At 42.1% G+C, this 13,337-nt stretch overlaps 1 protein-coding gene across 1 annotated transcript; it reads right to left on the bottom strand.

Moving 5' to 3' along the window:
* Positions 1-863: 863 nt before the first annotated feature.
* Positions 864-7,769, bottom strand: LOC121575640 (NGFI-A-binding protein 1). The gene is made up of 7 exons (XM_041888865.2): positions 7,450-7,769; positions 5,613-6,430; positions 5,212-5,345; positions 4,756-4,927; positions 4,411-4,579; positions 3,512-3,649; positions 864-3,293 (listed from the first exon to the last, which is right to left on the bottom strand). The coding sequence occupies exons 2-7, from the start codon at positions 6,426-6,428 to the stop codon at positions 3,217-3,219; spliced, it is 1,506 nt and encodes a 501-aa protein (XP_041744799.1). The 5' UTR covers positions 6,429-6,430; positions 7,450-7,769; the 3' UTR covers positions 864-3,216.
* Positions 7,770-13,337: the final 5,568 nt, after the last annotated feature.

Raw genomic sequence — 13,337 nt, 5'->3', positions numbered from 1 at the left:
TGAGCTCCCTCCCACTGCCTGTGGTGCCGCCGCCTACAATCACTATTGCCATGGCAACACATCAGTGACTTGCATTGGCAGGGAGGCCATCACACAGGGCTGAGACTGGGAGGATGGGAGGGAGGGATCTACACGTGTGGGTGTTCAGTGATGAGTTGACCTGATCTCAGGAGAAAATCTGTGCGTGTGTGTGAGAAAGAGAGCGAGATGAGAGAGGCGGAGAGGGAGGAGAGAGAGCGAAAGAGAGAGATGTGAAGTATGAAAAGGACCTGCGTCAGAGTGAGCAGAGAGAGTCATCGGGCAGTTTCCGAATGTTTTAATATGACGCTGATGCAAATGCATTACCCCAGACAGCGGTTCATCATCCCTTTCTTTTTTAAGAAGAGAAAGTGTTGACTGGACCACATTCAGTCTGTCTGTCTGCGCTCATTATACCTTATAAATACCAGCGTAGGTTCTCTGCCATACAACATTTTAACTGTAAAAAAATAAATAATAATAATATATATATATATATATATATATATATATATATATATATATAACGTTTTTTCTTCTAAATGTTGTTATTTTATCGCAGGACATAATAATAATAATAATGGATGAATATAAAATATATTTTTTAAATCTGATAACATTGAAAATATAACTTTCCTTCTTTCTGGATCAGACATTACATTGACATTTTAGTCATTTAGCAGACGCTCTTATCCAGAGCGACTTACAGTTAAGTGAGTGCATACATTTTTCATACTGGCCCCCCATGGGTATCGAACCCACAACCCTGGCGTTGCAAGCGCCATGCTCTACCAACTGAGCTACACGGGGCGTATATATATAATACCATGAATGAGAAAAACAACCACCATAAAAAATAAAGTTTAATTATGTTTATGTGCTGTATAACAAATAAAATATATTAGTGTTTAAAAAACAGGTGCATATCTACTGTGTAGGCAAGCCTAGACTAACTCGATCACTTACGATAACAGTGATAAGAACATGAATCAATGTACTATTAACATCTTGACTATCTATCACACTGCTGGACATGCATTGGTCTGTGAACATTATATGACACTGATTAAACTAAACCAGTACAGAGGACAGGAGAAGTAACCTAGCACAGAATAGAACAGACAGTGGGCCCAGAAAGTATGTACTTAGTACTTAAACAGTACTTACAAAAGTATTGCATTTGTTGCAGTCTTAATAAGCTAGAGAGACTATAATTACAAAACTGTTGTGACTGCGGGGACCCCAAAAAAGACCAACAGACTCTAGAGCAAGACAGATTTACACATTGGAAACACAACATTAAACAACCATTAAACAACCATCTGAGAGCTAACTCTAACATACGAACATCTTGAATTATACATTGGTGGTCACAGTTGAAACACTGGTAGGATCTAAGACTACTAGGCTAAGTAACATTAACATCTTATGATACCAGACACTTGTTTTCTCTAACAACAGTTATTCGGTTTTTGCTCTACACACATAAACACTGTATTGAGATTGACACCAACACTACACCGACAAAACCCTGCTTTTGGGATTAGGCTAATATTATTGTAATACTACAGGCCGAATTGGCCCTGTCAATCCTACAGTGAGAAATGTATTAAAACACAACTTTCTGGAGTGCAACAATATAACAGATAGTGATAGGGGTAAAAATCGATACAGTTACATATCGGGATATTCTTTTTGACAATATATCGCAACATTATCTTGCACAATATCGCAATATTGTTTTTGTGCTCGTTAGCTGTATCGCAATATTATTTTTGTGCTCGTTAGCTGTACCTGTGCAAAAACTCCAGTATTATTCCTTCTACAGCTTGTTATCCATCTTCCTTTTAAATGGTGAGCCAACATGCTTTTAGCACTTTTATTCACATGACTGATCAAAACACCTTTTTTCATGGCTCTCTCTTAACCCTCTCCAGCAGACATGGTGAGCAATATGTTTGGAACATTGAATTGCAATAGAATTGCAGTATCGAATCACAATACATATCGTATCGGCACCAAAGTATCATGATAATATTGTATCTTGAGGTCCTTGGCAATTCCCAGCCCTAATAACAGACCAGGGGCCCTTCTCAATAAAATGAGTAACTCAATTAATGTGTTGAGGTTCAAATGTGCATTCTTACAGTAAAGGATCGAGCAACCATGTGTTTGACAGACTCATCCAGGAAACTCGATTTGATTGACATACTGTAGGCCCCATCCCATGTCTAGGCCAACCCAGGGGCAGACTGGCCATCTGGCATTTGGGCAAATGCCAGGAGGGCTGGTCATTTTTTTTTGTTGCACAATTATCATGATCTGGCTATTAATGGGGGCCTCAACGGAAAAAATGGGCCGGTATGGGGACCTTGAGGATAGAAATGGGCCAGTGTTGGGGCCTCAAAGTAAGAAAATGCCAAGGCTGATTTCTGGTCCCAGTCCGTCCCTGGGCCGACCTATCCCATAACACTGATCTGAACTCTAACTGGAGTTCTATACACAAAACATTCTGCAGCCTCAGTGTAATTTACAGTACCACTCATAAATACATACAGTACATACATTAGCAGGAAGCGAAACTATAATTTCTCCTCTACAGATAGCTCTTTCTTTTCACCTCTGATTAAAACAGAATCCTACTGTATTCTTTATAGTACATCAGTTGCCCACCAATTGAACACAACAAGCCAAAAATAGCTTGGGGTAAAAAGAATACAACAAATGTTATTCGTTGTTCTTTTTCGTATAGCCTGATCCACCATCCTGACCGCTGCGCTCTCGTTTCACTTAACTTCATTCAAATTCATGTAGCGAAACAGAATGTAAGCTCAGGAGATCAGGATGGTCATTCAAGACTACTTTTCGTACCCATCATTCTTAAATAACATAATGTACAATCGATCAATAAATACATAAAGACCTTTACAGCATGAAAGGTATCCTGTGAAAGGACATCCCTGTCCTGTTCAGTTTTCCCCAAGACTGAATCTATGCTCTAGTCTAGACGCTTTGGCAAAAACCTTAGACAAAATTAAAGAAAATAAATGCTATTTTTGAGGCAACGTTGGTTGTTAAGGCTCTACTGTGGCTGTGCTTGCTTTAGTATCCATTGATTTGACTGAGATAGATGCTTACTGTAAATAGTGTAAATGATGACTAAAACCGGAAAGGGAAACAGACAAAGGATGGGAGGCACTATGTGGAATCCTCTGTTTCTGATTTGATGGTCTTCCTGTCAGTGTGGTTGGCCGCTTGATGTGAGGATCCATTCTCTAAGGTAAAATGCAACACAAAGAAAATATAATCAGATTAAAACATACCATGTATTTTCTGATCATATACACTCATACTGTAGCTTGAATGTAGGCAGGTATGTGCGTGCAACAGACCCTTACTAATACTCGCTGTTTGTAGTGTGTATGTATATTAATACACGATTACACATATGTGACTCAAGAGTGAACATACATTTGCATGAGTGGTGCTGTACCTGTTGCTGGTGTTTTGGCCTCATCTGTGTTATGGTTGTTATGGTAACGTTTGAGCTCATTGGCTAGCTGCTTCCCCAGGGGAAGCTCCCCCTCTGCCACACTCTTACTGGCCACCCGCAAGTTCATTGGTCGCTCGTCTGAAAACACACATAAACACACAGACAAACAAACATTAGGGCATGAATAAACCATTGGGATAAACACTGCCATAATACAGGATACATTCCATTGGCACTGCTGTTACTGTATCATTCAAGAAGCTGCTTAGATGACACAGAAAACGACATTAACATTCTGCCTCTCAAAATCTTGAGAGATCTGATGCGCATTTTGCTGTGGGCCCAAGTTTATACGCCACTCGGTGCCCAAAAAACTTTTATACTCTTCTTCTTATTCAACTTGAATAAGGTGCTTTTAATAGCTTATGAAGGAGACAGGATGAGAGAGAGAGAGATAGAGAGAGAGAGAGAGAGAGAGAGAGAGAGAGAGAGAGAGAGAGAGAGAGAGAGAGAGAGAGGGACGCCCCTGGGCAGCAACATGGCGGAGGAGGTAAACAGGCGTGGGAGAGTTAATGACAGGAGCAGAGAGAGGATAATTATGGGTAACATGAATATAATGAGCTGTCAGGAGCATGGGCCGTGAGAGAGAGAAAAGGATGAGTGAGAAAAGGATGAAAATGGGATGAGTCCCTGAGGGATGGCTAAGGCTTAATACAGTTATGATTCCTCCTCACTTTGAGAAGTGTGAAAAAAAGATATCAACTGATTCCCTGACTTATAAGATAAGATTTGAAGGCTGGAAATGGTGGTTCCCAGAGCTGTGAATTTGGAGCATGAGTATAACACTCATGTAGGAGCATACTACAAAGAGAGTTGCAGAAGACAGACAGTATCATCACCTTGGTGCTCTGTGCTTTTGTCTACCGACGTGTCGTTGCTTCCTGGAGGCTCACTGAGGTACTTCAAAGCCCCTGCAGGTATCCTCCAGTCCAGAGCATGTAACCTCTCCTGTACCGCCGCCTCATGGAGGATCTCCATCTGTCTGGCTAACAGACGGTCCAACTGCACCTGTTAAAACACAATACATTTACAGTTCGTTAGCAACTGCTCCTACTCTTTTCTGCTAGCTACAGTAACGTAACGTTGTAGTGTCAAAAACATGCCTCCAAAAATGACAGTGTCAAATAAACGTGTCTCCTGTAATGTTCACATATTATATATAATCCACTTTTCAAGCATGTTACCTGAAGGTTTCTCCCAACTATCTCCTCTCCTTTGGACTTGGCGCAGGCTAGCTGTTCCCTCAGTATGCCCTGTCTCATGTGGATGGCCTGCAGAGCCTCCTGGATGTCAAAGAAGTTCTCCTCTGTCTTTATTCTTTTAGGAGACGGCTCATCTCTGTCTCCGCAGCGAGACCTAGAGTGGAGAAGACAATACATTATCTTCAGTTTGTTTGCAGAGAAACATTGAAAGATATGGAAAGCATAGTCTGAACATTACATTAATGATACCATACGATAATTTACATAACTTAAAAATATGTCTCCGTAAAATTTAACACATTACAGTCATTCGTTACATAGTAATAACCATGAGGAGAAAATGTATTTAGCATGTAAATAAGTCACCCATGCTTACCAACTTCCTTTAGCATTACTAACTCTAACAAGCAAGGTTGCGTGAGGTGCAGTGGCTCTTACTTGCTGGTCCTGTAGGTGTATTTGTAGGTCACCTCTCTGGAGATCTGCCTGGCCAGACCAAACAGCTCGTCTCTACGGGTCAGTAGTACCATGTCTCTCATACACAGCTGGGCTGCTGCTTCGTTCACTGTCAGCTGAAAGACAGAACACAGATGATAATAAGTCATGTTGTCAATTATAACTGGAGATACACAATTCTGTCAGTGAACTCTTCAGTTGTAACTTCTACCACTACCGACCTACTTTTAGACAGCTGAAGCAAGCACACACATTTTCTTCAGGTGATTTACCTTTTGTAGTTTTCGCCTCTTATTTGTGGAACTGAGGTTTATCACTAGTATTGCACTGCCACTGAGCATACTAGCCTAGTACTGCAAAAGGATCCCATCTCTTATCCCTACCTCATGAAGCGTCAGTTGTTTGCCGTCCCTCCTCTTTGAGTCGAAGCGTCCGTAGATGGCGCTATACTTCCTGATCTCCTCCTCTCTCCTTGGATCATCATCACTCATATCAAAGATGTGGCTAATCATCTTGGCAAGTTTCTTATTGGTCTTCAGCTGCTCTTTGACGTCCGCGGGGTCGCTCTTTGGCAGGGCCGGGGTCATCCGGTCCACACACTCCAGGACAGACTGCAAAGCTGCAGCGTCAAGTGCCTCCAGACCCTCTCGGGGGGATGACGGAGACCCCCGGTCGGACGGAGAGAGGCTCTGTTCGCTGTCGTTACTGTGACCCGACCAGAAGCGCCCCTCGCTGCCGCTCTGCAGCGGAGATCCCCCTGACACTCTGTCCTTGGCCACTTCCAGCTTTCCTGGTTCCAGACATGTCGCAGCCATGATTTTGGGTACCTTGCCATGGGTCTCGCCACGGGCGCTGCTGTTACCCCCTCGCTCCGCGCTGACTGGTGTGGGTGACCCCTCGGGTAACTTATAGACTGGTATACTACACACCGGTACAGATGTCAGGGGCTGATTAAACAACGTTGGATTGGTGACCCAGTCTCGCAGGGATTTCTGGAGCCTCCGGACGTGCAGGGGCTTGCTGGCCATGCCCACCAAAGCCATAATCTCTAGGAATTCCTCCTCCCCGGCCTCACAGAGCTGCTGCACGTCGTCTCCTCCCTGCTGGATGAAGGCCTCGTAGTAGTACAGCAGGTTGGCCCTCTGGAGGATTCGGTAGAGCTGCAGCTCCCCCAGAGTTCTGGGCAACGCCGCCGCCATGCCTGGGAGAGAGAACACAAGACGGGTTAGGCAAGAGGTTCTGCCCGACCAGAGAGTGTTGGTGTGTGTGTGTGTGCATGCGTGTGTTTTGGGGTGTGGGGGTGTGTGTGTGTCTGTCTGTGTGTGTGTATGTGTGTGTGTGTGTGTGTGTTTGTGTGTGTGACTGACTGACTGGCTGACTGACTGAGAGAGGAAGAGGCACTCCCTCCACTCTGTCTGAGTTTCCTTTGTAAGTTCTGCAGTACTAGGGCTGCAGAAGGAAGAGTGGCAGTTAGCAGTTAGAGTCCTGTTAGTTGCTGATGGGACCACATGGCACACTCCTCCTTTGCAGCATGTGTAGCTGGCCTCTCTCTCTCACACACACAGGCTCCACTTGCTTTAGCCATGGGATTGTTAACTACCCATTTCTTGCAAGTTAGAGGACTATGTCACAAATAATTCAATATTGCTGAACGACCTTTAGTTATGTGAATAATATAATTTGATTGTTTATCATCAATGTGCATTCAGAGAGTGTTTGCAAACAACTGCACAAACACCACCTGCTAATCCACTATTCCTCAGTTCATGATAGGTCTGCACTTGCAGTCCTACAACTACTTTATAACCACTGCTGTCAAAACCTCAGGGCAAAATGCAAAGCAACTTGATTAAACTCAACCTTCCACAGAACAGTGCAAATCAAGAGGCACTCAAGACATCACAATCACATAGGCAAATCAAGTCAATATGATCATGGAATATTTGCACAAATCAACCAAGCTAAATAGAAAATAAAATACATTCGTTTTAAAACACACAAAAAGTAAAAAGGTAAATGCAAAATGCAGTAAAACAGCACCAGATTCAATGTAACTCAAAACCGGTCTTGCAAGTAAATCCACATCAGGAAGATGAGTAAACATACCAATTGTCGGCAATAATAGAACAGTGCTGCAACATTGTATCAAGGCTACAACTTGTTACATTATTGTCATAGCCCAATAACTTCTTCCAACGATGTATTATAATTTTTACATACCTGGTGAACGTTGGTCCCCTTTCGTTTTTTTTTTCTAGTTGTTACAATGTATCAGCTACAGTTAAGCCTGAACTGCCATAAACTGTAACTGAAGAAACTGTTTACAAAAATCCGTAGATCCCAAAGACGCGCTCTAATTTCCTAATAAACGCGCTCTCTGGCCTAAAAAGTCCTCGCGTTCTTCGACAACGTTTACCTTCCCTTCTTCGCCTCCTTGAATAGAAATACGATTGTGTTGAACGTCTCTAGACTAGATGAGTGTGAGCTGCCTGCTTGCTACCCTACCCCCTCCTCCCCGGCTATTGCAATTGGGATATTCCGCGGTTGCTACAGTGCTCACTCCCACGCGCCTGCGTGACGCAAATCCTGGCGTGGGCGGACAGGGGCGTGGGAGGCTTCTGCATGGAATACCAAGCACCATATCTCAGCAGCGGCAGAGGCAGGCAGCGTCGGTCAACTGGGACTGTGTGAGTCGAGTAGAGTAGACCCTAAAACGTCCTATAGGCTATATGCCTGTACAGAAGTGAAACTATTGACATTCAGATAGACTAATAAGGATTGGCTCAAATCATCTATGATGTAATTATGTTCTTTGATCTTTTAATTTCTTCACTCTTTGGATAAAACACTTTAGTATATGCAAATTTGTGTTTCTATGCAAACATTTATTTTCAGTCTCTTGCCATGACACTTAAGTGTCTCCTTGTGTCTTACCCAGCAGATTACTCTCCGAATTGAGGCAGTGAGGGGGAATATAGGCAGAGAGAGAAGGTGGACTTTGTCCTATGTGTGCATGGGAACCACAAACCCTTCTCTAAGGACTTACACATACCCACACAAATCTTCGGCTGGCACCAGCCCTTTTTCCTCCCTTTCCAAATATACTCTCAGACGTGTGCATTGCCCATTTCACATTGGGCGTGGACTGTCTACAATACACATAATCAACTCACAGAATAAGATGTTCATTCTGTGTCCTTCACTGTCATGCGAATATGAACTCTTATTTTTACATTATTATCACAAATTATAGAAAGGAGGAAGGCTTATTCTCTCTAGAGACACAACAGAAAGCTTCCTGCTTACTGTTAAAATAACTCAATCTGCTTCTGTATCAATTAGCTATTTCTGGCAAGTAGGCCATGCAGCCACAGCACACAGTACAGCCTTAGGGAGATGATGAGCCTTTGTTTTTATCCTGGAAAATAGATCTAGAATATCTAGAATCTACACACACTGCTCCTGAACAAACTCTCAGCGCACATTTCTTGTACTCATGAGAAAAGAGACTCAGATGCATGGTACACTAACTAACTACTATCTATGTTTGCAGAGCTACTTTTTTCAGCTGCAAAAAAATATAATTACGAGTATCTATTTACAGAGCTAGGCTACTACTTTAGCTGCTACATTTTTTAAACCAAGAATATGAATTATCAGGATAATTGAGTAGAGGAGCATACACTGTATTTCCCGTCCTTGTGAAGCTATGAGACCAGAGAACAGAGAAAATAGCTGACTAGATACTATTTACAGTACTTTACTACATTATCTTTTATGAAGAAGATTAATGATGAGGATAGGTAATTGAGTCAGATTATACGTCCCAAATGGCACCCTATTCCCCATATAGTGCACTACGTTTGACCAGAGCCCTATGGGGAATATGGAATAGGTTGCCATTTGGGACACAGGTAGAGTAGAGGAGCAGCTGTTGTGTGGTTTTAATGATGTGTTTTCCACACAGCCAGACAGGGCCAGGGTAACAAGGAACAGGTAAGTTCAGAACAGATAGTTTCCAGCAGCACACCCACTCCTTTAATCCTGTCTGTGGACGGCTCTGACCTGCCACAGCCCACGCAGCATGCACACACATACACACACACATGCACACACACGTACACACACACACACTCTCTGAATACACCCGGCATTGCTGCCATGCACCCTGTTACAGGGCTACATTTTCCATGAAATATGTCCACTTTAAAGATGAGATAACATACATATTTTCCATTGAATATGTCCACTTTTAGAGATGAGATAACATATATATTTTCCATTGAATATGTCCACATTCAGAGATGAGATAACATATATATTTTCCATTTGCCTCTAATAGTTTTATCGGTACTGTATTTCAGATTTCTATAAGTGTTCTTTTTAAAAGTGTTCTGTACATTTTCACTGTTGTACCAATTACAAACACGTTTCACCGACACCCATGCACGTGTGAGCTTGTCAGCCCCTCACCCTACCCAGTAATAACAGCCCCCCACACACCAAAGGAAGCTTCCTGGTCTCAAAATGGTTAAGATGAAGGACATGAATAACACAGAAATTGTTATGCATAAATTAGAATATGATACATTCAATATTGACAGACATGAACAATTATGCAGGCGTTATAACACATTATGCATTACACACTATTACACTATAAAAATGAATAGTTTACTTTCATACTTGTGTTAGTGAGTGAGTGAAAAATAACATTTGTAGGTGAACCCTAAGCAGTATGTAATGTATAGCCCATTACTTTGTGTGTGTTTTTGTGTTCGACTCCATGAGCATCTTATGTCTGAGTGAACATGTGTGTGCGAGCTAAGTGTGGGCGGAAGTGTGTGTGTGGGCGGCAGAGTGTGCTGTCTGTGTGGGCGGAAGTATGTGTGTGGGTGTTTTTGTGTGGGTGGGGGTTGTCCGAAAAAAATGAGATAAGTACTGCAATCTTAGAAATGATGTGGTAGTATTAGTACAATAATCTTCAGGACATTTTTTAATCAATGTCACTATGTTGTTTGTGCAGCTATATGTTCATAAATGCAGCAGCTGAAAATTCACAGTGAGTTTTCCCAGTAAATAGTGGTCTGTCGATACAACACAGATGCGCCAAACTAGTACCTAATGACGAACACAGAGGCAGGCTAGGATTGATCGGCCCACACTCAGGGTCCGTTGTGGGCTTCTCAGAGTCATAATGAAAGGAGATTACATTTCTAAACCCAGGGGTTTTTACCCATGTGGGTGGGCCTACGATCACTCAGATTCCAGAGACCCCCTCACCACCCACCCCTAGCCATGCTAATGTGTGTCAAATGATCCTCCAATGTACTCACTCACTCACTCACTTATCCCCATCACGACTGGGCTGGCTCATAGGGCAGCAACAAAGGCTCTCCACTTCTGGCGGTCTTCCGCCATCTTCCCCTTCTGTGCACCAGCTCTGATGGTGTTGGAGCTCAATCTGCTAACACAGGAGGACATTTCTAACTATCACCTCACGTAGATGCCAAATCTAGACTTGTGCTCTTAAATGACAGTTTAATATGATAATTTATTTCAGAGACATTGTATTGTATCCTCAGTCTATCAAATATAACCCAGTTCCCTTTATAAAAACTAGTAGAACTGATGAAACAAACTATACAAACAAGAAAATGAGTAAAACTAATGTTGATATTCTCTTTGAAGCGAAAGCCAGACAATTTTGCATGATTATTGCCGTTAAGTTTTTGATCTCAACCCAACAGGCATGAAAAACAACTGCAGACGCTAGGGATTAGGATCCCCCCACTCACACGCCCACCCGCAAAACAAGTCCCTGACTCAATCACAAAACCTCAGCAACTTAGTTTGCCTTATATGTACTTTACAGTACTTATCCAAAGGGATGGGTCCGTTTCTCTCTCTCTGCACTTGACAAGAAACTGACGTACTAATTATTTAAGTGCTGAAATGTTAAATCAAAGATCAACTGCTTAGACTTCAATGAACCACTACTTAGGCCTAAATTGCTGTGGGTTGGGGAGTCATTCTACTCTTCCACACTGTCCTTGCTCCTTGGATCATATGGCTTTGCAGCCCAACAAGGTATTGGTGGGAGTAAGCATGGCTCTGAGCTCCCCTGCTGTGCCTCCTGCAGGCTAAGGCTGGGGCTGGTGTGGGCTGTGGGCTGTACTGATCAGCCCACGGAGAGGCTGGCCCTGTAGGCGTCATGTATGGTTGTATTGATGATGGTAGAGACAAAGCCTCTCACTGTGTCATACAAGGCACTTTTTCTCACTCTGCAGGACATCCTGGGTTGTGCTCAGTAGGGCACACAGACACCGTAGCAAAACTGTTTGCAATGGGAAACAACAATCTGTGCTCTAATTTGACACATTCAGTTAGTAGGCCTAGGCTATCTCTTTCACTGCGTTTAAACAATGTTTTCCATCAACTTAACAATATGACCCTGGTGACTGTATGTGCTCTTATGTATAGATGCATTGGACATCAGGCATTTTAATTTACTAGATGTTGTCAAAAGGTCCTAGGCCTACAATATACACAAAACACATAACAATAATAATAAAAAATAATAATTTATTTAACTTGTATAGCGCTTTTCATTAAATAAAATAATCTCAAAAACAAACAACACATTTAAATTGATGGTAGAGATGGATGTTGAATCGCTCTATTTGGCTTCGGATGAAAGGCTAGGAGTTGAGGCAGTGTAGCTTCAGCGGCGGGAGGGGGCATCAATGGTACAGCCAGAGAGAAACCAACACAGTCTGAATATTCCAATAATCAATTAACTGCCTCTCCACTATAGCATGTAGCACATGTTGGACTATCCTGGAGTGTTTTTAAAATATCACATAGGCCTACACAATATCACACCTATCATTCCAATGATCAGCATGATTATTACCACGTGTAGCTATTTCATCAGTGCAGCATTATCAGTGTACTGTGCAAATAAATAAAAGGATGCTGCTACAGTACTACAACAATCCCATGATGCCCCACTGAACATGGCAGCTGTCTGGTCCTATCATGTCCTAGCATGTTGGAGTGTCCACACCACAGGCATAAATAGGACCAGTCCATGACTCAACACTTTCAGCAAAGCCATACATACCCATAAGGCATTGCAGCGGACTAATGTATGTGCGAGTCTGTGTGGTCAAGAGTAAACAAATATTATACTTGTGATGCCTCAATAAGATCGTTGAGGAACAGGGGAATGTCATCATTTTTTATTAGACTTTGAAATGAACTGATTTATAGAGTACTTTGAAATGAACTGATTCATAGAGTACTTTGAAATGAACTGATTCATAGAGTACTTTGAAATGAACTGATTCATAGAGTACTTTCAAATGAACTGATTCATAGAGTGCAGCTGATGGAAAAACCTTCAGGTAAAATGTACAAATGATTAATTCCTTAGATGTAGACAACAGGCTTAACAATATTGGATAAGACAGCTGCCACGGTCAGTCTTGTCTCTTGAGACTTGTAGTATAATCACTTTATTTAGAGTAGGCCTACACTAATAATGAAGGGCATTATTTGCTGTGTTCAAAACAAAGACGATTCGGGGGAAACAGTCCAATTAATTAATTTCGTTCATCTTTTTCCATCAACACCGATATTAGCTTATTCTCTGCCGAGACAAAGGAAGTTGCAGATGGCATTGTGGTGTAGTTTCTGAGGAGAACACTATTACTGTCCTCCCATACACTCCCATCAGCAGCAACAGCAAGCACACCCTGACCTCAACCTCCACACAACACACACGCTTAGGGTTAGTCCTTGAATACGGTACACTACTGCCACCAAGTGTCTACTCTTGGGATTTTAAAAACATGCAAGAATAGACAGCTATAATATAATTGAAACACCAGAAAAGCAGTGAAAGTTAATGATTTCTCTACAAATACATTTTTATTGTATATATATATATATCATTTCATCCCAAGAGTCAAAATAATAACATGATTGTCAGAAGCTCGTGCAGGAAGACAGATGAAATAAATACATTACATTCTAGAAGGCAACAATCCCTTTTGACCCTTTCTAGATCAAATTCTATTTACACAATGTCAGATGACACACAC

The sequence above is a fragment of the Coregonus clupeaformis genome, unplaced genomic scaffold, assembly GCF_020615455.1.
Source record: "Coregonus clupeaformis isolate EN_2021a unplaced genomic scaffold, ASM2061545v1 scaf2640, whole genome shotgun sequence".
NCBI classification, from domain to species: domain Eukaryota; kingdom Metazoa; phylum Chordata; class Actinopteri; order Salmoniformes; family Salmonidae; genus Coregonus; species Coregonus clupeaformis.
Note: the sequence above shows the minus strand (reverse complement) of the source record. Positions and strands in the feature narration are given on the sequence as shown.